At 37.7% G+C, this 23,126-nt stretch overlaps 7 protein-coding genes across 11 annotated transcripts; 1 reads left to right on the top strand and 6 right to left on the bottom strand.

Annotated features, from left to right (window-relative positions):
• Positions 1-199: 199 nt before the first annotated feature.
• LOC132196893 (protein SREK1IP1-like) lies at positions 200-1,333 on the bottom strand. The gene is made up of 2 exons (XM_059619830.1): positions 1,175-1,333; positions 200-1,110 (listed from the first exon to the last, which is right to left on the bottom strand). Exon 2 carries the CDS (start codon positions 1,105-1,107, stop codon positions 667-669), a length of 441 nt encoding a protein of 146 aa, XP_059475813.1. The 5' UTR covers positions 1,108-1,110; positions 1,175-1,333; the 3' UTR covers positions 200-666.
• A 176-nt stretch (positions 1,334-1,509) lies between these two features.
• Positions 1,510-3,233, bottom strand: LOC132197277 (gametocyte-specific factor 1 homolog). Of its 3 annotated transcripts, none has more exons than XM_059620463.1 (6): positions 3,117-3,233; positions 2,635-2,802; positions 2,441-2,573; positions 2,039-2,189; positions 1,884-1,976; positions 1,510-1,814 (listed from the first exon to the last, which is right to left on the bottom strand). In XM_059620463.1, the coding sequence occupies exons 2-6, from the start codon at positions 2,755-2,757 to the stop codon at positions 1,718-1,720; spliced, it is 597 nt and encodes a 198-aa protein (XP_059476446.1). In that variant the 5' UTR covers positions 2,758-2,802; positions 3,117-3,233; the 3' UTR covers positions 1,510-1,717. The 3 variants fall into 3 exon arrangements, with proteins under 3 accessions (XP_059476446.1, XP_059476445.1, XP_059476443.1); XM_059620462.1 differs by lacking the exon at positions 3,117-3,233 and adding an exon at positions 2,904-3,088; XM_059620460.1 differs by lacking the exon at positions 3,117-3,233 and adding an exon at positions 2,932-3,091 and having other exon boundaries at positions 1,511-1,814.
• A 599-nt stretch (positions 3,234-3,832) lies between these two features.
• LOC132197139 (small ribosomal subunit protein eS26) lies at positions 3,833-4,929 on the bottom strand. 2 transcript variants are annotated; one of them, XM_059620228.1, is made up of 4 exons: positions 4,858-4,929; positions 4,476-4,653; positions 3,989-4,119; positions 3,833-3,930 (listed from the first exon to the last, which is right to left on the bottom strand). In XM_059620228.1, exons 1-4 carry the CDS (start codon positions 4,858-4,860, stop codon positions 3,898-3,900), a joined length of 345 nt encoding a protein of 114 aa, XP_059476211.1. In that variant the 5' UTR covers positions 4,861-4,929; the 3' UTR covers positions 3,833-3,897. The 2 variants fall into 2 exon arrangements, with proteins under 2 accessions (XP_059476211.1, XP_059476212.1); XM_059620229.1 differs by having other exon boundaries at positions 3,833-3,921.
• Positions 4,930-5,289: 360 nt separating this feature from the next.
• On the bottom strand, positions 5,290-8,414 carry LOC132196578 (2-phosphoxylose phosphatase 1). 2 transcript variants are annotated; one of them, XM_059619338.1, is made up of 6 exons: positions 8,259-8,414; positions 7,885-8,016; positions 7,507-7,814; positions 6,908-7,325; positions 6,432-6,775; positions 5,290-6,264 (listed from the first exon to the last, which is right to left on the bottom strand). In XM_059619338.1, exons 2-6 carry the CDS (start codon positions 8,012-8,014, stop codon positions 6,031-6,033), a joined length of 1,434 nt encoding a protein of 477 aa, XP_059475321.1. In that variant the 5' UTR covers positions 8,015-8,016; positions 8,259-8,414; the 3' UTR covers positions 5,290-6,030. The 2 variants fall into 2 exon arrangements, with proteins under 2 accessions (XP_059475321.1, XP_059475320.1); XM_059619337.1 differs by having other exon boundaries at positions 8,149-8,391.
• Positions 8,415-8,859: 445 nt separating this feature from the next.
• LOC132196579 (mitochondrial carrier protein Rim2) lies at positions 8,860-12,235 on the top strand. Its single transcript, XM_059619339.1, has 4 exons — positions 8,860-9,017; positions 9,073-9,467; positions 10,177-10,301; positions 11,037-12,235. The coding sequence occupies exons 1-4, from the start codon at positions 8,977-8,979 to the stop codon at positions 11,487-11,489; spliced, it is 1,014 nt and encodes a 337-aa protein (XP_059475322.1). The 5' UTR covers positions 8,860-8,976; the 3' UTR covers positions 11,490-12,235.
• Positions 12,223-19,741, bottom strand: LOC132196580 (EF-hand domain-containing protein D2 homolog). Its single transcript, XM_059619340.1, has 3 exons — positions 19,499-19,741; positions 12,848-13,130; positions 12,223-12,686 (listed from the first exon to the last, which is right to left on the bottom strand). The coding sequence occupies exons 1-3, from the start codon at positions 19,675-19,677 to the stop codon at positions 12,555-12,557; spliced, it is 594 nt and encodes a 197-aa protein (XP_059475323.1). The 5' UTR covers positions 19,678-19,741; the 3' UTR covers positions 12,223-12,554.
• Positions 19,742-21,791: 2,050 nt separating this feature from the next.
• LOC132197144 (enhancer of split mgamma protein-like) lies at positions 21,792-22,806 on the bottom strand. The gene is made up of 2 exons (XM_059620235.1): positions 22,713-22,806; positions 21,792-22,559 (listed from the first exon to the last, which is right to left on the bottom strand). The coding sequence occupies exons 1-2, from the start codon at positions 22,767-22,769 to the stop codon at positions 22,044-22,046; spliced, it is 573 nt and encodes a 190-aa protein (XP_059476218.1). The 5' UTR covers positions 22,770-22,806; the 3' UTR covers positions 21,792-22,043.
• Positions 22,807-23,126: the final 320 nt, after the last annotated feature.

Raw genomic sequence — 23,126 nt, 5'->3', positions numbered from 1 at the left:
GCCTCAGGAGTCTTCTTGGTGGAGACGAGAGTGGAAGGGTTAAAAAAGAGAGGGGATTTAGTCTTGGGAGCATCATAAAATCGTGTGCCAAAGATGTTTTAGTATCATAGTAGTAAAGACTATTAGGAATCATTAGTGCGAGGTGAAAGACAAAAGTTTGGGATGGCGTGTATTTAAAAATTATCAGTCCCATTTTTTTAATAAGAAATATTTATTTTTAGGTTAATCTTAATATGAACAATTCCGAACAGTTCTTTACAAACGCTGAAATACCAGTGACGCAATAAAAATAATGTTTTGAATAAATATTTCAAAATCAATTCTAAAATGCAAATCATAATATTATAAAAATTTAGACTTTATCCTCTTTTTTTATTATTATAATTGAAAAAGAATAATACCTTATATTATAATGGTGGAATTTAATCTTTTGTCTACGACAAGATATCTGCAGAAAAAAATACGTCAATAATAGTTATTTGTAGTAAAATTATGATCTCATCGCATGGCTTGTTAATGAAAAAAGAAAAATGTGCCTCGTGAAAGTCGTGAAGAAATAAACGCAAAAATTACAAAAAAAAAATTATATATAAGATCCTTAATTCTTTAAGGTTACAAATCATTAAAAATTAACCTTTAAAATGCAATCATGAAAAAATATTGCAATCAGTCACTGTTGCTGCTCCTCCGCCTTTTCCTTTTGTGTCCAGAAGAGGACGGCTTCCTTCTGTCCAACGGAGACCTTGACCTGTGTCTGTTGCGTCGATCGTCATTGCTCGAATCGTCGTCACTCTCACTGCTCCTGTGCCTCTTCTTCTTGCTTTTCTTTTTCTTCTTCTTTTCTTTAGATTTCTTCTCCTTCTTTTTCTTTTTGACCTTTTTGTCCGGCTGGTGCTCGCCGGCTGCAGCGACTTCCTGCTGTCTCAGAGCCGTCAACGGCGTCACATACTCGTCCTCACTGTCAGAAGAGGTGCTGCTCACGTCCAGGACCAACTCCTTGCTTGGGTCAACTTTCAGAAAGTTTCTGCACTGGAAAGTTAAGTGGCCAGCGTATCCGCACTTCTTGCAAGCCGCTCGGAAGGCGCCTTCTTTGTTTCCAAAACTCATTTTCTGTAAAAATAGAATCTTTAATATTAATAAATATGCATTTAAAAGAGAAAATTATATTATATACCAAATAAAATTGATGATTTTAGCGTCAGGAAACTTAAGTTCCCTATTGGGAGAATAAGAAACACCACCTTAGAACAAATAAGAAGTTTTTGTTCAGAAAGTCGTCCGTTTCAAGTAATATCAGATCAGAAATAATAACAAAACATAAGCAAGCAGGAGTGGCAGAATATGAGCGCTCAGCCGGCTCAGCGCCCTCTTGATCTTGAAGCTATTAATAAATTTTGAAATCTGGCGCTAACCACACACATGCGCCCTTGCAAATTTTTTATTGCATTCCATTTGGGGTTGTCTATAAACCGGAACATTGTGGAAAAAACATGACTTACATAGATGTTATTATTACTTTTTTTTTATTTGCGGGAATTTTATTTATAATTTTGATGTAATAAAAGAAACTGATGATCAAAATTATTGCAGTGCAACATGCCTTTATAATTATTTAATTATATCAGATAATATGTTTATTCTATTGTTAATCCAAACCAACTGAGGCAAAATGCAAAATCAAACGTCATCTACAAATTTACAAAGCTGTTTTGCAAGTTTATAATTTCTCCTTGTATGGCTTATTATCAATGCTTAATTCACTGAAGGTGGTTGTCATGATGTCTGTCTCATCATCACTAATGATAATGTCCAATCTGCAAATGAAACACAAAATTCACGCACTATTTTTTTTGCAAATTAAAAATAAATTTCCAAATATTTACCCAGCCTTGCTGACACCAGGGAAATTTATGGAATCCCTCTTGGAAGTCTTTGAATGCTTATCCTTCTTGTCTTTGTGGTGACGATGGTGATGCCTTCCAATAAACATTTTAATTTTGTTTTTGAATGACAATGAACAGGGGCCAATATTATATACCTTTTTCTGTCACTGCTGGTGCTGGCTGAGACCTGGCCCTGTTTTTTTGGATTGTAGGTGGCAGAGTTGCATTCAGACCAGTCTTCGTCTAAGCTCTCAGCAATCCTGTTTGAAATAGGTAGAACTCTGTCTCTTAAGTCAGTTGCTCCAGCTAAAAATATATAAAAAAAAAAAAAAAATATTATGAAAAAATTTAATAATTATTAATTACAACATTCATGGACAAGACCAGAATAAACATGAATTGAATAAAATATTTTCGTAAAAATTATCTATTACTATTGCCATGATTTACCAAAACATTGTTTCAATTTATTTGCCAAATTTTTAGTTTTAGACGTTTTAGATAATCAGTTACCAAAAATTCCTGCCGAGATTTTTTTCTGTTTGTTAACAACTTACGAGTGTATTTGTAGAGAAGGACAGAAACTTTGTTCGGACACATAGACATGTGCTGCTCAAGGCTTGCAGGAAGCAGGACTAGGTGTGTTGCGTTGAAAGGGCACCGCTGCACTCTTTCCTTGTGAGGAAACCTCTGGAAAACTTAAAATGTAAGGCAAAGTCCATTATGGTTGAAGTGGACAGCAAATTCTTGCCTCGAAGCAGCGCACGAGGTGGTACTGGAAGCGTCCCTCGCGGATGATGTGCTCGCTGTTGAGAGGACAAACGACGTATTCCTCCTGGTAGAACGACCCATGGGCACGAGTGTAGTTGGCCATCTTCAAACTTCCTCATCCACTTTTCGAAAATGTTGATATGTATTGCTGGAAATGGGGGAACACGCAAAAAACATAACAAAGAAACACATATAATCATAATTATTATAAGGATCGAGCAGAACGGAGAACAACCCAAATTTCCTGACCCTGAATGAAGGACACTTTTTACTCAACTTTATATCGCTAGACGCTGCCGAATTTTAGAGACTTCAGAAATAATGATTTGCTGCGAGCAAAAGCACCAGTGCTGAGCGATTTTTGTGCACCTTTAATGAAATCTCGACTCGAGCGAATTCTATTATGTTTTTGCTCAACCGCTGCAAGTCGCAAGACAGGAATGCGGAATGCTAATAATCTACCAAGTGATATCCTCAGAATGATTCGTTTCTATCGGGATTTGCACCAACGTGTTGATTCTTGCACTGTTTGCTGCACATTGCAGGCAGGCAGAGCAGAGAGACTGCGTGCTGTGCTTGCCTGCCTGTGCCTACCACACGCACCCCCTTTTTTGTGACATAGCTAAAATTTTTGTTCTCTTTCCATAAATTTACATTGTCCAGCGGAGTGGAGGCATCTTTTCTCCACTCATTATATTATTTCCAGTGGAGTGGCCGAGTGGGGGTTGGAAATTGGAACTAGAGTAAAGCAAATGGAATTTCTCTCAACTTTTTGTTAGGATAATGACAAAATATATTTAATTTTTCACTTTTCACAGCTCCCCTACTCTCAGCACGTCTGCATTCCATTCTTATGAGCTTTCACTATAATTCTAGTTGTTGTAGCTGTTTATAAAATTTTTAGGGGTTTTAAATACAATTAAAATCTAAATTTAAAAAAATTTACGACACGCGTCTACCATTTTACGGTTTAATTTGATTACAGATTGGATTGCATGTTTATAAAGGAATACTATTGCAAAATTAATAATAATAACTAAAAAAACGCTGCTTACTGATTCCTACACATTTATGAATACATAAAAATTTTATATAGCGAACTCATTAAAATTACCAACACTACAGTCTCATAATTTTGACGAGGTTTGGCAAATTATTAAATAAAATCTCAATAGATATAGATTTTCAGCTTTTTTTCCTGTATTTTCACAGTATGTTATACAATTAAAAAAAAGACGTGAATTTACTTCCTCTGCTGCTGTTGCCTCTGGTTATCCTGCATGAAACAGGGAAAATAAGATTCGATCTAAAAATAAGTTAAAAATCTGATTTACCCTGGGGAAGTTCCTGACAGGGGGAAGTCGGTTCCTCCTCTCCTCCTTGGACCTGTTGCGCACGACCTTGGAATGGATTGCGCAGGAGACACAGTAGTGCAACTTTGCATAAAGCTTCGGCAGCTGATAAGCTGTTAAAAAAATAAAAATAATAATAATAAGAATTAATCAATAATAGAAAAAAAAAATTTTAAATTTTAACTATTACATTATTTCAATTAACACACTCAATTCTCAAAGAGGACAAATAAAATTGTTATAAATATAAGAAATATGTATTGCCATCATTAATTGAGAATACATATTAAAATAATCACAACATACATCAAGAATCTCTAATTTTTTTAAAAATTATTTTAGAGAAAAAAATAATTCTAAATAATCTATTAGGATGTCACCAATAAATTTAATAACCAATTGGGTTTCATGAAAATTCAAGAGATCCATTTCGCCCTCAAGATTAAAATGTAAATAAAGTAATTCGTACATGGGTAGCAAGAAGCCTCGTTGATGTCCCTCACAGCGGCAGCCTCGACGATGTTCCTGATCACGAACTTCTTGATGGCCTTGTCCTTAGGAACGCAGCGAGCGCAGTTGGTGCAGCGGACGGGGTTAACATGACCCCGGCCGTGCTTGGAGCGGCCCCCGTTTCGTCTCTTGCTTGTCTGAAAAAATTGAAAACATAAACGTCAGCCACATGTTTTCAGACGCCCTCCATGTGGGTGCCGGTCTTTTGTGCTTTCGGCGTACCGGACGTCATCGCCGGGGCTCGAAGCCCATCATTAAACTTTTGGAAGACCTTAAGTGATCTTAAGAGACTCAGCGATACTCAAAATAATGAAAGAATTCGAAATTAACTAAAAATTTACCATTGTGTCACACGTAGAGCCTCTTGGTCTCGCGGAAACAGGAAGCGAATGAAAGATGGCGGACAATGTAGCTCAAAAAGGGCACTTTTCAGGTAATTTATTGAATAGTTCAAGGTAAAATTCAATAGTTTTGTCTTATAAATTTATTAAATATTTTAAATTTAGTTGATTAAAGTCAAAAAACGATTTTAACCTGCATAATCATTTTATTCAGCAGATTATTTATGCGTCAACCACTTTTCTTTTTCAATTCAAAGTTTGGCGGGAAAAAGGCATGAGAAATTTTTTACTGCTTGCATATACTTCTGGTTGTCTGCTGACCCTGTTTTGTGATTTATAAATAATTATTTATTCTTCTCGGTGTCAAGATCATCTTATTTTCTATCCTTCTTGAGGGAAAATGGGGAAGGAAAAAACAAAATTTTTGCTCCATCAGTTTATTTTTCTCTCGCAAAATTTTAAAGATTGCGCAAAAAACAATAGGTGTACTTTATTTATCAAAAAAAATTTGAAGGAACATTAACGATTTTTATTCAATTGAGATTAGCGGCATTAAAATTAAAACTTATAATATAATAATAGCTATACATATTCCTTATATTAATCAAATATTCGTTACTCATGTTTTTATGACACAAAACGCACTGCTGTTTTAAAAACAGATTTAACCTTTGAGGGCATTCAGACTTTTTAAAAGCGCGTTTGACAATTCCAATACAATATCTTGCTTAGTATTACAATAGACTTCTTTTAGTTTAAGAACATGTTTAACAATTTCCTGGAGAATAAAAATATAATCACAGAAAAATATTTAAAGTGGAACAAGTTAAAAAAGTTAAAGGAACGTATTTAGTTTGAAAATGCAGCATATTTATATAAATGCAGAATGCAGATCTTCGAACTTTAAATAACCTATTTGTTAACTATAATACATAATTCACAAATATGAATTGTAATGATCCAAGATCCAAGTACATAACATCAGGAAGGATCATTAATCTAAAAATGTGAGAAACAAACAATATCACAATGAATTAGCAAATCACAAATTTAATAGAGAGCTTACTTAGAATTTTAATAAAGGTTACCTTGGAAAAATTATGAAGAAATAAAAATATTTCAAAAATAAATTGATTCGTTTCAAGTTGTGGATGGGGGAAAATGCCTTTAAATTCAAAAGTGCATGCTGCAGGCATCCTTGGCGTTGGTTGCGTTGAATGGTGCAAAGTAGTCATCGTGAAGGAAACGCACAATGGACTCTAGGGGACAGAGTGAGGCCGTGACACCCACACGGTTACCCTCAGAACCCCACACACCTTCGTATGGCACCAGACCGCTCCGACAGAAAGAAAGGGATGAAGTCACATCACGACCATTCAGCAGCAGCCGGAAGAAAAAGTCAGCACCCTAGAAATGTAATCAAAATAATAATTTAAATTAAATTACTTCCAATTTAAAATCTTGTCTTTAGAATTTTGAAATAAATTAATTTATATTTCAAAATTCTAGACAATTGTCTAATTAAATTTTATCTAAAAATATATTAAATTAAAACAATAAAAATATAGCTTTACCAGTCCTTTTCTATAAAGTTCAACAACGAGGCGAGCAGCAAAGGGCGGGAGGGCAGCATCAACACCCCCAAGGCCAAGTGCAGCGGCCACATGCTCCAAGGTGCGGTCATGGCCTGCGTAGAGTACAAGTCGTGGAGTCGGTGCGGCCACAAAACGCAACAGTTGTGCTCCGACGTGACGCAGCAGGGGGTGTGCTCGTAATAGGGCCAAAGGCCGGAAGCGCGGCGCCAGTCGACGAGCCTCCCACTCCAGGTATGCGGCCAGGGGGGCTGCAGCGGCGCTTGGTGACCCGTGGCATGAGGTCACCAACAGCGCGTCTAGAACTGCCTTGGGCGTTGCTGTACCTGGAAAAAAATAGATATTATTTATGACTGGTGTACTGGTAAGCTGAATAGTTGGTTAGATTTTAATACCAGTTATCCTTTTTTACTCTATCATTAAATTTATTTCCAGCTGCTAAATCAACTTTGACCAACCTTCGAATGGTGCCGCAGCAGCGGCCAATTTTGTAACAGCAGGGTGAGAACGTAGAGCCACGGCTGCCTCCGCGTCGAGAGCCTTGCGAAGTCTTTCTGCAGCTGCACATGCACAGTCAGAGAAGCAGAAAAATACAGAGGGTGCCTCCTGGAAGGGTTGCACATGGCGAGGGAGCGGCAGGGGCGCAAGCAGGCCGTGCAGTAGGGCTATTGCACTTTGGAAAGTCCTTCGATATCGTGTGGCAAAAACAGAGACTGCAGAACCGCGGGTTGAGTCACTTAAGGCCAATCGCTCAGAGTAAGCTGTGCGAAGGGCGGATCCGAGGCGTTGGAGCTGTTCAGCGCCCTGAGGGGTCAGCTGGCCTAAGCCGGCACACTCAGTTGGTGCCAGAGGGAAAGAGTGAAATGGGCCAAGCATCTGAAATAATTGAAAGCAAAAAGTTGTTAAAACATATTTCGAGTAAAAATAATAGATATTAAGAACCTTCAAGGTTAAGCCTTGTGTAAAAAAATTAAAATACCTTTGAAACCTATGAATTAATAACTAAAGACTTATTTTTTTTATAGGATGATGTAATTAAAGAGAAAAATTATGAGACCTGAGTAAAACCAGGCGTTTTTGAAGCATTGGCCCAAAATGGTGGTGTAGGTGGTGGGTCGTTGCATTTCACAGCAGAGGAGTTGCGAAGATGGACTAGAGGCCCTCGAAGGCCATGGCGGAAAATAACAGTGGCCCCAAGTAGCACAAATTCGCCACCAACATGACCTTCGGCTCCGTCGTCAAAACGTTCATTGCAGAAGCGCCTGACCCTTTCAGCGTTGGCACCCAGCTCGTCTGCCGGCTGCTGCCGCTCTGACTGTGGCACCACTTGCACGGACGGCTCACGAGACATGAATCGATACATGGCTGCAATAAAAATTATAAATTCATATTACATATGCATTAAGTGTGTTAACCGAAGCCTCGGAAGCCTCACCAGCGAGCAGCAGGAAAATCCAGAGTACGAGCAGTAGGTAGCAAGACAGGGCACCTCCATGTTGCCGGAAAAACTTCATTTTCCCTTGCTGCAGATTTCCCTCAGAAGCCATCAAATTTACGTTTTTCATCCCTAAAATTAATAACCATTATTAAAAGAAGTTTTAATTAACATCAATAATTGTCCAGCGTTATACATAATGCATATAACTTAAACTAAAAAAATATGAAAAAATAAAATATATCTATCTGTTTTGTTACATACATAAACTCATCACGACGTTTCAATGGAAAGGTCAATTTTGCCATTTGTTTTTTGCAAGACCTTGACTTTGCCGATTTAAATTTACATTATTTAGCCCTTGGCCTACTGACCATAATGCGAACGCCTCCGTCTATCTTCTCTCTGGCCTAACGAGGGCAGAAGAACCCATCCCAAATTCACATTTTTGCACTCGGCCGCCCTGGTTTTGTGGGGATCGGGGATTCTTGATTCTTGTTTTGTTTTGCTTTGCTTTCAATTTCGGTAGTGCCTGTTTTTTTTTAAATAACCGGTTATTTGATTATGATTTCAATTTGAAATTTCAGATCATAAATGCAATAAAAATTTATATTTATGTCATATTTGATTTTTTTGTAAATTCTTAAATTTTTTTGTAATTTCTTTTTAATTGAATAAGAAAACTTTATAGTTTTAAGAAGATGATCTTAAAATAACCGGTTATCTGAAAGTGTCAAGCCAAATTTTCTCATTATTTTTTAATTTAAGAGCCTCATTAAATGTAATAAAATGCAACAAGTTATAAATTTAGTAATTATAAATTGTATTTAAAATTATAATTTCAGTATTTGCTTCACTTAAAACTCCTTAAATTTACGAAAATAAAAATATTAACCGGTTTTCACACCTTCCGATCGATTCGTGCATCGACAGCGCTACAAGCGGCCGCCCTTGGAGTTTTAGGGCAAAACAAAGTCACGTGGTGTTCCGAGGGCGACCAATGAGGGCTTAGGACTCACGTTTGCTTCACGTGAAAATCAATCGACGACGCAAAACGCAAAACGGCAAAACGGATCCGGCCGCCTCGCAAGGATGTCTCGGCAGGACACGGCCATACATCTGGTGGCCGGGGGGTGAGTTTCCTTGTCTCACAAAGGTGTGACCTTGGAGTGACCTTTTGATTTTCAGGGTGGCAGGCACGGCGGGGGCGATCGCCACGTGCCCCTTAGAGGTGGTGAAGACAAGGCTGCAATCGTCGGCCTGCCACTTTGGGCCTCCGGCTAGCTCGAACAGCGGCACCTGTGGTCCTGGGCCTCTTCTTCGACGGTCCTTCGCTACGACGGCCGTCGCACTACCGTCAACGCCAGGCCTGAGGCCTCGAATGGGCCTTGTCCAATGTCTGCGTTACATAGTCGAGCACGAGGGTCCTCGAGCCCTTTTTAAAGGTCTCGGGCCCAACCTGGTTGGGGTTGCGCCCTCCAGGGCAATCTACTTCTGCGCCTACTCGCAGTCCAAGCAGTTCCTTAACAACACCATCACGCCGGACACACCGCTTGTCCATATCGGCGCCGCGTCTTGTGCAGGTGAAGTTTCATTTTAAATTTTTTGAATATCGTACTCAATTTTATGTTCGTTCAGCAATTTTCCTAATATAAATCAAAATTTTTATAATATACTAGAGCTAGGAAAATTAAATTTCAGTACTGCCAACCTCCTAGATAGTGGGCAGAAAAGTCTGGACTCATAGAATTTATTTTTGAACATTTTAATTCAATTAAAATAAAAGGATCATAAAGAAATTAAAATAAATTGGAGTTATTTATTTTAAATTATTTATCGTATTTATTTCCACCGTCTGCAAAAATTGAAAAACTTTCATTATATTAAATAATTTCAAATTGATACTGTTTCACATCAGATTTTAGCTAAAAAATTTAAAAATTATATAGTGGAAATAATTTTGCTCACATTAAAAAGTATGAAGAGGAAATTTTTTTATTTTTTGTTAAGTTTTCAATTTAATTTGCTGTTTGATCACAAATATTTAGCCTTGCAATGACACTGAGGATTTTTTAATTTCGTCCGTCATCGTGCATGTCCTGTGTGTGTGTCTGGATGTCACAATAACGGGTCGATTGAAAGTTATGTTAATTGCGCCGCGCCGAAAATAACTAAGTGTGATCTCGCAGCTGTTTAGACCGAATGGAGAGAGACGGTTTCTTTTCGCGACGCTCAGCAAATCAATCAAGTCAACTTTTGCCTAACGTGGCTGTTTTTTTCTTTCACTCACAGGCTTCGTCGCGTGCACGGCGACAAATCCAATCTGGTTCGTAAAGACGCGGCTTCAGCTGGACCAGCGGAGAAACGGCACCCGAACCACCGCAGCTCAGTGCATACGACAGATCTACAGACAAGCCGTAAGAATCTGACGATTTATTCCTTTAACTTAGAGAGATAAAAATAGTTTAAACATTTTCATATTTATTTTAAATCAATGTTGAACTGACTAGTTTTATTTTTACAAAGGCAAATATTTATTATCTATTATTGATGGTGAAGTAACACTTAAAAATTTTTTATAAAATATGGTGCAATTGCTTGTAGTATTGTATTCAAAACAGCAGGGGGATGACAAACTCGTTAAATATTATTTATATTTTGTATTTGCGGCCTTCCTTAATTTATCTTTTACTTCTGACTTTCCATTATTGCGTGTTTTGTTTGTCCTCCAAGCACCGATTACGTGCACTCGCCTCTCTGACCGAATAATCTGGCGTCTGGCTGTGATAAAAATGCACTCGACCCAGGCCTATTTTTAATAGACGCTCCACACTCGCCCTCCTCCCTACTCTTTGCAGTCACGTTTGAAATAAAAATAATGGTTATGTACCTGCGCCAATCGTCACTATCTGCTGCACCTTGGGTACAAAAGCCACTGATGCGTCAAAAAATCTGTGTAACTTAAATCAATGCTAATTGACGAGCTGATTTAAGATAAGATAAAAATTACAGCGTCCATTGTCAACCTCAATTGATTTCATTGAATTTTCACTTGGTTCTATCTGATCTAATTTCTATTCTGATTTACTTTGTTGGTGTAATTTTGTGGACATGAATTACTTAAATTGTTGAAAATGATTTTCCATTTCCAGGGTCTTCGCGGCTTTTACAAAGGGATCACAGCGTCGTACTTTGGCATTTCGGAGACTGTGGTGCACTTTGTGATCTACGAAGCGATCAAGGCAAAGTTGATCGCCCGTCGGACGGGCGGCAAAAATGGCGAGAAGGGTGCTAATGGGGACAAGAGTTCGCGCGACTTCCTCGAATTCATGATGGCGGGGGCAACGTCCAAGACGGTAGCCTCGTGCATCGCCTACCCGCACGAGGTGGCGCGAACAAGGCTGAGGGAGGAGGGCAGCAAGTACCGCAGCTTCTGGCAGACCCTGGCAGTGGTGGGCCACGAGGAGGGCATTCGTGGCCTCTACCGGGGCCTGGGCACCCAACTTGTGCGGCAGATTCCGAACACGGCCATCATGATGTCAACCTACGAGGCCGTCGTCTACCTGCTGACCAAGCACATGACCTCCGACTTTTACGAGGACTGAAGAAGAATGCCGCTGTGATCCAACGTTCGATAATTTGTTAGTCAAAAGACTGCCGCTCCTGTGCGCACCCTCGGACTGATTCCCGACCGATCGGTTTCCAAAGTCTTAGCCTCGTAAGTGCTCACAATTCGACTGAAACGACTTAATTAATCACACAGACAAACACATTCAGCTGCCCATTTTCGTAGTCGTCATTCTTGTGTTCGAATCAGGACTGAAAAAAAAACGGCAAAAATCGTTTGAGTGCATTTTTTACAATGTTATTTAGACTGAAGCACCGCTTTGATTGCGTTTTAATTAGCCTTGTGTTTATTGTTTTGAGGATAAAATTTCTGATCAGTTTCTTCAGGTGCTTCAATACACTGGTTAGAAAGAAACCACTTTGCTCTTATCGAGTCTTACCAGCAGCAATGCTTATCGATTCCTAATCTAGTTGGTGGAAATTGTACAGACCTTAAAGCACCGCACGGAGCTCTGGTTGTTTTTAATAAATTTAAAAGTTAGAAAGGGGAAATCAGATTTCCCGAAGTTGGTCGTCAATCACGCCCGAAAACGGATTGCTGTAATATATATACTGACTTAGGTTACAATATTTCACTATTGTAAAGTTTGAAATGTTGAATAATTAAATTACAAATAATGATATAAATATATATTCTACTGATGATGATAGCAAGAGGAATGTGTATAATGGAAGCTTTTTAGTTGTGAGAGAACGAATAAAACAGAAATGTACGGTTAAAATATGTCACACTTTTTAATTTCTCACAATTTTGAAGGAAAGTTATAAGTTTGATATTTACAAAAGGCTCTCACGCCTCCCGCGTGGGGATGATGGGGTTGGTAACAATTACTTTTCAGGCGAGGAAACACACTGCTTAAGCTCTTCATTTTCATAGACGAAACACAAAATGCTGGATACATCAATTGGAATCGAAATACGGAATAATTTCACACACGATTTGTGCTCATAATGAATGGAAAGTTTGATAAGAAAATGCAGCTCTGGAATGGCTGTGTGATGGACTGGTGGCAAAAGTTGTTCCTCCTCGCTAATCTCAATGACTATTGGAAGACGGCAGCCGTTTGCTTGAACGCCTGTCTCCTCTGGGCCCGATTTTCTTCTTCACGCCGACGCTCCTCCTGCTCTTCTCGCAGCTCTTGTTCAAATTTGCCAGCCTTGCGTTGCTCTTCAATCTGGAAGATCAGGGAAATTTAATTTTAAAATTTAAATCAAAAAAATTGGCACTCACAAAGATCATGGAATTGGAGAAAACTTCAATTCCACAATAAATTATATATTATTAAAATTATAATTGTTAAATAAATGTGAAATACTTCTCAAGGCTATAACATACTTTGGCTTCGAAGAAGGTTTTCGCGCCGGTGACGCCGACCTCTTCGACTGAGATCTCGGTGAGTCTGGCAAGCTGGCTGAGGCCGCTGTTGTCCTCCAATTCTCCTGCTCCCGCCTTGCGGAAGATGAGCAGGAACTCTCTAAAGCTGATCTTGTTGTCCTTGTCCTCGTCCACTTCAGCGATCATCCCTTTCAGACCGAGATGAGTTTGGGGCGCGCCCAGTCGCTCCATCATAATTTTCAGCTCGGCCAGGTCGAGGAAACCGTCATGACCGACATCATACCTGTTAAAGAAATAGCCTTCAATGAGTCTGTCTTTTTCACAAGGATATGGTTAAAAGTAATTAGAGGGAAAACAAGGAGAGGCTAAAAATGAAGATAAAGACTTTTCAAGGAAAAATTATATATATATATATATATATATATATATATATATATATATATATATATATATATATATATATATATATATATATATATATATATATATATATATATATATATATATATATATATATATATATATATATATATATATATATATATATATATATATATATATATATATATATATATATATATATATATATATATATATATATATATATATATATATATATATATATATATATATATATATATATATATATATATATATATATATATATATATATATATATATATATATATATATATGTTGCGGGTTTCCATTTTTCCCTTCAAATACTTCAATTGGAAAATAATCTAATTGCGAGTAGTCGGTTGGTTTATATTTAAGCCCATTTTATTTAATTGATGAAATCGGATTAAATATATTACGATGAGCCGCTCAATCCTTTGTACATAATATATGGATTATTAAGCTCGAGTGGCGCAAGCGAGTGCTATTTATGCAAAAAAAAAAAAAAAAAAAAAAAAAAAAAAAAAAAAAAAAACGAGACGACAACTGCGCAGTTTTCAACGGCAAAATCAATTTCATGGGGGAGAGGAAGCGGCTGTAATTATTTAACCAAGAGACCGCAGCGACGAGCCACTTTTTAATATATTCTTTTATTCTTTTTCTGCCTCCAGTCGCTGAATAACTGAAGAGGAATCCGATCAGCGTGCGTGAATCACGACCAACAACGCCTCCAGTGAGATCTATTAGTTCCCAATTATTTATTTACACGATCTTTGCCTCGGCGTGAAAAATTAAAATAAAATGTCGCCTCAGCTGCTTTCTGAATATGGAAAAAGGAAATAAAAAGTCACTCTTTAGTGAGTCAACCGACGTCAAGGCATCTAATCAGTAGCAACCACTAAAGGCTTCCTGTTTTTAAAAACACAATTGTGCCAAGCCCGTGATGATAAATGAAAAGAAAACGAGTTTTCGAAACGATTTTCTTTCGGCGAATTCTTTTGCACGGAGCGAATGAACGGGTTTCGCGATTGAAAGTGTCTCTTCTCCTTCTCAGGGTCGAAAATGCAAATATAGGTCTCTCTCGGCGTGAAATGTGTTTATCTTATCGAGACATGGTGGTCAGAATAATATATAAACCAGGCCGCGCACTGCTCGATTTCGGCGCGCGGCGTTTCACCTTGTCGTGACCGCAGCTGCAGAGAAACCGAAACTGGCCGAGAAATTCCTATGGAGAGAAAAAAAGCAAAGATTGGCGAGAATCGAGTTTCTGACAAGAAATTCAAGTTCAGAGATTACAAAAAATGAGAATCGAAACCAAACATGATTTACTTGTCACTAGTAAAAAAAAACCTTTATTGGGGTTTAAAAGTTGAAAATAAAATTAAATTTTTGTAATAATTAAAATGTTAAGATAAAAAAAAATACTACAAGAATTATGTGTGTAATATTTATAAAGAAATAAATTTGTTTACCCGCTTTGCCTGCCGCGGTTTACATGGTTTATCTTGTAATTTCATTTTTATCATTTAGAATGGGGGAACGATTGCATTTTTATTTGTTGTTAATTTTGCGAGGAAAATCATGTAAGTACTGTGTTGTAATGAAACTCATGGGTTTTTTTAAAGCTTCAAAATTGAGATTTTTTTTAAAGATTTTTTTGTATGAGGTTTTACTGAAATTGCACAATAAAAACTAGGCTTGAAGTTATCCACACGAAATAAACAAACTAGCTATAATTAAAAAACACACGCACACTAAAAATTATTGGAGAATTAAAATGATTGTTTTGCCGTAGTGTAAGGTTTCTTGCACGTCTTTGACGTTCAAATAAAAGAATAATGTTTATATTTGAAATACATTTTTGTATTTTTTATTCTTTATATTTTATTTAAACCCCCAGGGTCAGGTTAGATACGGACTAAATTTTGTTTTTGTAAGATATCAAATTAAATTTTAATGTTTCTATTTTATTCATGCAAGGATTCTTTTTAATTTTGTATTTATTGCACAATTCAAATTGGCTTGCTCTGAAAACAAAACTCGTGGCCTTGATGTAAAAGCAAACTTGATTCGAGTTGGTCTTGTCGGGGGTATTATTTCAATTTTCAATGGTGTCTGGATCAACTTGTTTTCTGTTGCGTTTCGCGCGTCATACGAGCATGCTGCTGGTTTTATTATCACGGCGTCAATATAATTTATAAAGGTATGGCTGCTGGCGGCGCATAGCAGACCCGCATCGACTCGGAAAATTGGCGTGCGGTGCAGAAATAATTTGGGATCGATGGCGGTCGCGCGAAGCGACAGGAAAAAGCAGGAGGAATTCAGCAGAGAACACTTTCGATTCTTTGCCGAAAAAGGAAGAAGAAGTTCGTTGCCGCCGAGGGAGAAAGTGCGCTCGGAACAATAAAAATCATCCCAATCACGGTGAAATTTGTTGTTGCTCGATGGGAAGTTGACGGGTATAATAATAACGAGCAGAGTGTCACGCGGGTCGCGCCCTCGACTGACTCATTCTTGATCGTTGCCCTCGACTAATATAAAACGGCTGCCGCTCAATTGACGCTGAGCTCGCACGCGGCAAACGTATGAAATTGTACTAACAATGAGCTGCTGGCTTCGGTCCTTGAGCAGAAATAAAAAGGAGAAAATATAATAAAAAGCTAACGAGCTGCTTTGTTTATGCGAATCAGTTTTGGCAGAGTTAACCGGCAGGGAATTCTTTTTAGAATCGGGCTTGGCAGGTTCCTGAAATGCGACACCTTTGGGAAACAAAAATAAAGGTCTGCTTTGGGTTCAACGACCCTGAAAACATATCAGAGGATATCTCACTCAACTATTTTTCTTAAATTTAATGGTATCACCTTTATCATGATAAATTAATTTTATCCTGAAAAATCCAATTTCATCTAAATATGTTGAGCCGTTTTAAAATTAAAAATTACCAATGGATATTGGGATGAAATATGATAACTAAGATCAAAATGAAATTTCCAATTGATTGGCTATCTCAGAAAAGATTAAAAAAAATTTCAATGTGAAAAAGGAGAATATTTTGACTTTGATCATCTCTTAAGTAAAAATTATTTTTTACAACATAATCAGAACATAATGTATTGAAAGATATTGGCAGAGAATTTAGTTAGCTACAATTTTCTGTAAGGGTTTCTTTTATTTTTAAATTTTTCTCTATTTAAAAAAAGTAAATAACAAAACTCTCGTGGAAACGTAAATATCTTTTCTCCAGATAATTATTTGTTGAAGAGACAAATAAAAATTAAAATAAATAATTTAATTGGCTACCAATGCAGAAAATTTGGAAGAATTATCTCAACGCTAACTAATAAAATATTAAATTCGCGCAAACGTCTAATTAATCGAGCGCTCCGCTCTCCTCCGCGATTGCAGCGAAAGAGAGCTGAGCTCGTATTTATGCTCATATCGCGACAACGGCTGCTCACATCAAAAAATAAATTACACGGCGATTTTCCTCATGTTTGCTCATGCCCTTATTGTTCTAGAAATAAAAACTTTTCGATCGCAAAAATTCTAAAGGTTTCAATCAGAGCGATATAATTGATAATTAATTCCGTCAGGACAACTTTGTCGGGTTGCTAAACTCGTTCCCGCTTTTCTCCCAGAAGACAACTGGACACGCCCAATTATGATAAGAAAATAAATGGTTTTCTTTGTTAACAAAGTGCATCGTGTCTTGCCGGGGTCAAGAATGTCAAGATTGAGCCCTAATTCAGCCCGAAATAGGCAAAAATCGGCCGAATTGCAGAGTGAGAAGAAGCACTCCAGTCAGAGAAGCAGCGAAGTCGGCAGAAAAGTAAGTTCCCTTCTTGTTCCCGCTTTGCAAATTTACCAACGAGGCTCATATTTAAGTCTGGTTTACTTGTTTAACTGGGCCAAAATCGCCGTAAACAGGTCAATTTGAGAATTTATTTTAGTGCGCAGTGCACCCTGAAAGCATCTGGGAGACAAATTGATTATTAAATGACTTGTTTTTAATTAAATGACAAACAAATGAAAAGTAATTAATAATATTAAGATTTTAGTTTCAGCCATGAAAAATTCAGAAATAAAAAATTCTACCCTGAAAATGCGAAAATAACAAAAAATAACCATTAGTCAATCTTAGCTCACTGCGGAAAATCAGTTTTTTTTTTATAATATTGGAAGTTTTATCAAAATCTTTGCTATATAATTATATAGTGTTGGTGCGTTTTTGTCTTAAACTTTAACGTTTTCCACCAAAATCTGATCCATATATATAAAAAAAATTGTAACGATTGTAAAAACAAAAATATATTAACAAAAGGTGATAACATCAAATGTATTTTTGAAGGTTCTTATTTCTTTTTATTAAATGGAAGATTTTATTGTGAAAATCTTAAGTAACCCCTGAGAGTTATCCTGAAAAACTATTCTACTTAATAAGAATTTATCAAGTTACCAAAGATTATTGGATATTACATAAAATTTTCGCCAGCAACTTTGCTTCAATTCGAGGTTAAAATTAGCTTTAGATATCCTACAGAATTTTCAGCCGCCTCTGATGAGGCCCGCGTTGCAGGAGGGCCCCTAGGTTTAATAATGAGACATAGGAAGAGCCATGCGGGAAGCTGCTTTTCATTTTGATTAATTAGTAAAATAAGGCATTTTTTTTTCATTATTTAAATTGCAAGAACGGTTAATTTTTCACGCTCAATCAAATATCTTCCGCTTTTGGTTTTGGCTGCACGGACCGATGGTTTTGCTCTCCAGAGAGGCTCGGACGGTTTTCGTCTCTGTTTTTATATCGCGGCGCACATGTGGGGGCCACAAGTGACGCACAAGTTCAAAGAAAGCAATAACCCGGACGCTTCTTTCCGAGGCAAATCTGGAAACGGCAGATAAACAAACGCAAGAAGTGAATTTTAAAACAGGACGAGGCTGAGTCGGAGGAATTCAGGTCGCCAATTGATCCGCGACTTCACGTGCGTGCGGCCACGAGTAAAAGCGACGCATACTAATAATTACAAAAAAACGTTGACGGCACCCGTGAGTCACGGCGGAGAAACCGGTTCAGGCCGATAATCCACTTGGTTGGGTGCGATTGCCGCTCGGAAAGGGCAAATTGCCGCAACTGAAGAACAATAATTATCTCAGGTGAAATCGCAGAAAAAAATGCGTTTACTGCAATTGCGCCGCAACGATGATAGAAAAATCGGAATCAATGACCGTAGAAATGATGCCCTTTGGCCAAAGTTCAAAATTCAACCGTTTGTCAGGTTCATCTGACCGTGATATTTACAATTTAAAGAGAATTAAATTAATATTATACAATAAGCATTCTTGAATCTGATAATTTAATGAAAAGAAAGGGCTTAAAAGTGGCAGCAAAAATCTCAATTAATCAATATTGTAAAAATTTCAGTTTTTGTTTTGCTACAAACTCCTACCCTACTATTGAATTAGTTGCAGACACACCCATTGAACACCTACTTGTGCTCAATATAAATATTCTATCTATTATCCTTAAAAAAAAAACAGATATACAGTTCAATTGATTCATTTGTTCAATTTTCAAATTTTTTTATGATAACGAGTAGAACCGATCAAAAAATTATATAGAGTTGACGTGAGTTTACGGATGATGTATTGGGGCAGAGATATTCCTGTGATACATTAATAAAAATTATTATTTAAAACTAGAATAACATAAATAAAATTTAATTAATATCTTATATAAGTTAATTAAACTGTAACCATTTTTTTTTTCAAAATATTGTTACAGTAAACAAGTTTAAATAATACCAATGAAAAAGTTATTTACAATTCAAAGATAAATAATAATTTTCAAATTAAAAATCTGGATTGTTCTAAAATAAAAAGCTGACTAAAAAAGAGTAATACAATTTGTTCCTGCCAGATGCTGAATGTCACACCCGTTCTGCGGAAATGAAAGTCCGAGTGGCTCTCAAATTATTAACAAGTCAATCGCAGCAACTTTCTATGTATGAAACTCGCAACGATTCGATTGTTCAAACCTAATGAAGCAATTAAATTGAAGTTCCCTGGATGTACCCGCTGGTTTTCCCATTCGGGAAAACTTGGTCAAGGTCGCTGATAAATCAATAAACTTTGTGTGCGAAAAGTGACAGGAAGGCGCGATTCTGCAGTGATAATTGAACAGGACGGGGTTTAAATTTGGTCGGAGTGACTTGGGACGTGGTGTCCGAGCCTTCGGACACTGTGGTGGATACGTACTTATTGAACTCTGACTCGTAGAGTTTGATCTGCTTGCGGGTAAATTCGTGGAATTCAGCAAAGACAGAGTGTCCGGACGGTCGGAAGTGAGGCTTCACTTCCTGTCCGCCGTCCAGGGCGTCGTTGATCGCCTGTCTGCGGGACAGCACCGAGGACAACTCGTTTTTCTCTTCAGACATCGCCGTCGAGTCAGTCCGCTTGACTGTGCGTACGATTCCTCACCAAACACCAATGTACTTTCAACGGTGAGCACCAGACACCAACGAAAACTACGGTTAAATCGGTTTTGATTTTCAAGAACCGGTAGTTATGTCAAAACTTTCGGTTTTCTTTAAAAATCGGGAAAACTAGTCAGAAATTCAAAATTTTTGGAAGCTCAAAGAGTTTTAAAATTTATTTTATAGTTTCTGCTTGATTTCAGAGGCCTTTATTTAAGTTTTGAAATTTTGTGACCGGAAAATAAAACCGGTTAATGAATTCTGGATGTTTTTGTGTAAAGTTTAAAGTAAATTCGTCAGGAGGCGCTAGTGAATGAGCAGCAAATATGTGGGTTATGCAACCGGTTGTACATAAAGGTGAAGCGTGATGCATAACTTCTCGAAGCATTAATTTCTACAAAATTATTCAATATCATGAACATCCAAAAATAAAAAATAAATTATATATTCCATTTAATAAGAAAAAGTGATTTAAAATATGCATAATTATTAAAATTTATTGAGGACATCTCATTGAATCAAACTTTTATTCTATTTTAATAATTGAAAATTTAATTCTTTTTTTTTGCTACAGTTTTAAATTATATCAACACAATTGCAAATTTAAATTGAATTTCATTAGAGACATTGAAGGTGCTCGCTCTAGTTTTAGGCTCTAAATACGTGAGGACTGACGCGCGCGTAACGAAAATACTTCTGCGAGCTATTGCCATGTTTATTCGTTTATTTCTGCGGCAAGGGGGCCGCGGCTCTGGCTTGTGGTACTCAAAAAGGTTACAGCCGCTGAGCGGTGGTACGCGACCAGGAAAACATGCGTTCAGAGCGGGTGTACCACAAGACGAGCTCAAGCAGAAAGCACTTGAGTGTGCGACCATGGGTACGAGTTACGAGAGAGGCTCTGGGCGGACGTTCCCTCTGCCGGCCGAGAAATGAAAATAAAATTTTGCAGATTGAAGAGAATTAAGAACGTTCTAGTCTTTTAATGATTTATTACGCCGCATCTAATCTTTTTTATCATTTAGAAGAGTTTCAATTCTATTACAAAAATATTATTTGTAACATGAAAAATTTGTCAAAAGTTTGCGAAACGTTTTGCGGACAATATTTATAAAGAGAATATTTTAATTGAAGTATTGAGGTACACATAATTCGACTAGTAGAGTAAATAAATAATAAATTAATTTATTTCCAGTAAAATTGTTGCTATGCAAAATTCCGATGTTATTTAATCTTCTCTATTGCAGGACGCCTCGCAAAATCAAATAATTAAATTGAATAAATGACAGTATTAAATCACAATTTATTTTAAGTAAGTAAGTAATAACAACCTCCAACCTATGCAATAAATAATTATCATCATGCAAAATTGGAGGCCGGGATATTTCTCGTAATGAGGGCATAAGGCAAAGCCTTTTTCCCATTTAAAAGTTAAAAGTGATATTAAAATAACGTAATGATTAATAAAATTAAAATTTTAAAAATAAATAAATATATGCGGCAAATGCCACCGATTGCTAATTTTTTTAATTTAGTAAATATTATAAAATTATATCTCTGGTGTTAATTTTTATTTTTAAAATTTTTATACCCTCAGCATTTATTTGCAAAAAGTGTCAACAGCTAAAAAATCTGCAAAAATTATTTATGAACTGCACCTTTTTTAAATAATAATTCCAATAATTCATTCATATGATAATAATTTAATTTTGTTAACAAGAATTCAAATTATTGATTGATAATTGATGAATGATTGAAGGGAAATTTATAATCCTTGTAATAGAATTCCCACTGTTTATTAGAAATACATATGATAAAATCGTTCGCTGGCTTGACTGGCTTGCTATAAGAAGGCGCCAAATTAAAAGAGATGGCGAAATTATTATTAATTTTCATTCATATTATAGCTGTAATTAATTTACTTCTTTATGCCTTGAAAACTTTATTTATCATAAGTACAAATTAATTTTTCCCAATTTATTATTAATTTAAAATTGAATTTTATTCAAAGTTCAAATTGAATTTAAAGGTATGTGCAAAGTTTTGCACAGAAAAAAATAGAAAAAGCAAAATAATTTTCATTTTGAAACAAAACCACCGGTTTCCCGGCAATTTTTATTTGTTCCACACATCATGTATATAAAAGGCACAATTTGCGCTGTACACAAAATGCTCGTAGGTACAATTGAAATCTTTGTATGTTTGGGTAAATGTCATTTACAAATAATATAAATGCTTTTGTTTACAAACGAATATCACAGGGACTGGAGAGAAAGACGCTGGCGGTCGCGAGATCAGTTGGAAGCGTTGTTTTGCGGATGGTAAAATTCTTACCACGGCCGCCAGACGTCTGAGACGGGCGAAGAGGCCGCGGCAGCGGCGGCCAACTTGAGGAGGCCGTCGTTGGGGGAGAGGGAGGCGGCCGATGAGGCTGGCGTCAGCGGCAGCGCAAAGTTGATGGGCGAGGCTGGCGGCGAGCACTGGACCTCGAGGGGCGTCGTCTTGCTGTCCATCTCGTTCAACTGGGTTCCGAGGTGGGTCATCAGCTTAGTGCCGAGGCCGACGTCGACGCCGGGCACGGAAGCCAGGCAGCGGGACACCTCGGCGGCGCAGTGCGTGTAGCCGGCGCGGAATCGGTCGGCGTCAGCGCCGGGAAGGGTGGACAGGCGCTGCTGTCGGCGCAGGCGGTGCAGGTGGCGAACGGTCAGCTCGAGGATGTCCGCCTTCTCCAGCTTGGAGACGTTTTCGCCTTCGGTCTGCAGGGCGGACACCATGAGCTCCTTCAACTCGTCCAGGCAGCGGTTGATGCGGGCGCGGCGTTTGCGTTCAAGCATTGGTTTCATCACCTGAAGACAAAAAATGCAAATTTAGTCAAATTGTCATTCAAAAATTAATTGGCAAATAATTATTTATAAAAACAAATTTGAAATTAAAAATTGTCATTAAAAAAAAAAATTTATATCAATTAAAAAAAAAGTTGACTTGTGAACTGAACTGACCTTTCTATATTGGTAGGTGCGAGAGATGGGCTGCTGCTCAATTTCGTGGTGCAACATGTTCCCGAGGATAGGTAATCCGTTCGTGGCGAGAGTGTCTGAACGACTGGTTGCAGTGGCGGGGGCCGCTGAGCCTTTTATAGGCAGTGGGGCGAGGGGAGGCAGCCGCGTGTGTCGGTCTCGCGATCGTGGGAAAGTGCGTCTCGGCCGCGTTCCCACACACTCGAGCAGCGCAAGGGCCACCTGTGCCTGCTGCCTCCGAAATAGCGATGCTCCCCAGCTGCCTTCCTTCGCACTCCTGTCCTGCCCGCTCGATCGCTCGCCTGACGTCACCCCGCCCGTAAACAATAACAATCGCACGCGGCTCTTCATATAGTATTATCAAGTAATGTATACCCCGTGCGCCGCGATTCACAC

The sequence above is a fragment of the Neocloeon triangulifer genome, unplaced genomic scaffold, assembly GCF_031216515.1.
Source record: "Neocloeon triangulifer isolate White Clay Creek 2 clone unplaced genomic scaffold, ASM3121651v1 ptg000012l, whole genome shotgun sequence".
In the NCBI taxonomy this organism is placed as follows: domain Eukaryota; kingdom Metazoa; phylum Arthropoda; class Insecta; order Ephemeroptera; family Baetidae; genus Neocloeon; species Neocloeon triangulifer.
Note: the sequence above shows the minus strand (reverse complement) of the source record. Positions and strands in the feature narration are given on the sequence as shown.

Coding starts and splice junctions, on each gene's coding strand:
- LOC132196893 (XM_059619830.1), bottom strand. CDS start 1,107: ATGAGTTTTGGAAACAAAGAAGGCGCCTTCCGAGCGGCTTGCAAGAAG.
- LOC132197277 (XM_059620463.1), bottom strand. CDS start 2,757: ATGGCCAACTACACTCGTGCCCATGGGTCGTTCTACCAGGAGGAATAC. Junction 2,574..2,634: donor ACCTCGTGCGCTGCTTCGAG/GCAAGAATTTGC, acceptor TAAGTTTTCCAG/AGGTTTCCTCACAAGGAAAG. Junction 1,977..2,038: donor ACCAGCAGTGACAGAAAAAG/GTATATAATATT, acceptor GTTTATTGGAAG/GCATCACCATCGTCACCACA.
- LOC132197139 (XM_059620228.1), bottom strand. Junction 4,120..4,475: donor CGAGGCTTCTTGCTACCCAT/GTACGAATTACT, acceptor TTTTTTTAACAG/CTTATCAGCTGCCGAAGCTT. Junction 3,931..3,988: donor CTGTCAGGAACTTCCCCAGG/GTAAATCAGATT, acceptor TGTTTCATGCAG/GATAACCAGAGGCAACAGCA.
- LOC132196578 (XM_059619337.1), bottom strand. Junction 7,815..7,884: donor GATTTTCCTGCTGCTCGCTG/GTGAGGCTTCCG, acceptor TTTTTATTGCAG/CCATGTATCGATTCATGTCT. Junction 7,326..7,506: donor AAACGCCTGGTTTTACTCAG/GTCTCATAATTT, acceptor CAATTATTTCAG/ATGCTTGGCCCATTTCACTC.
- LOC132196579 (XM_059619339.1), top strand. CDS start 8,977: ATGTCTCGGCAGGACACGGCCATACATCTGGTGGCCGGGGG. Junction 9,018..9,072: donor ATACATCTGGTGGCCGGGGG/GTGAGTTTCCTT, acceptor TTTGATTTTCAG/GGTGGCAGGCACGGCGGGGG. Junction 9,468..10,176: donor CGGCGCCGCGTCTTGTGCAG/GTGAAGTTTCAT, acceptor TTTCACTCACAG/GCTTCGTCGCGTGCACGGCG.
- LOC132196580 (XM_059619340.1), bottom strand. CDS start 19,677: ATGTCTGAAGAGAAAAACGAGTTGTCCTCGGTGCTGTCCCGCAGACAG. Junction 13,131..19,498: donor TACGAGTCAGAGTTCAATAA/GTACGTATCCAC, acceptor TTTCTTTAACAG/GTATGATGTCGGTCATGACG. Junction 12,687..12,847: donor AAACCTTCTTCGAAGCCAAA/GTATGTTATAGC, acceptor CTGATCTTCCAG/ATTGAAGAGCAACGCAAGGC.
- LOC132197144 (XM_059620235.1), bottom strand. CDS start 22,769: ATGTTGCACCACGAAATTGAGCAGCAGCCCATCTCTCGCACCTACCAA. Junction 22,560..22,712: donor GCACCTACCAATATAGAAAG/GTCAGTTCAGTT, acceptor TTTTGTCTTCAG/GTGATGAAACCAATGCTTGA.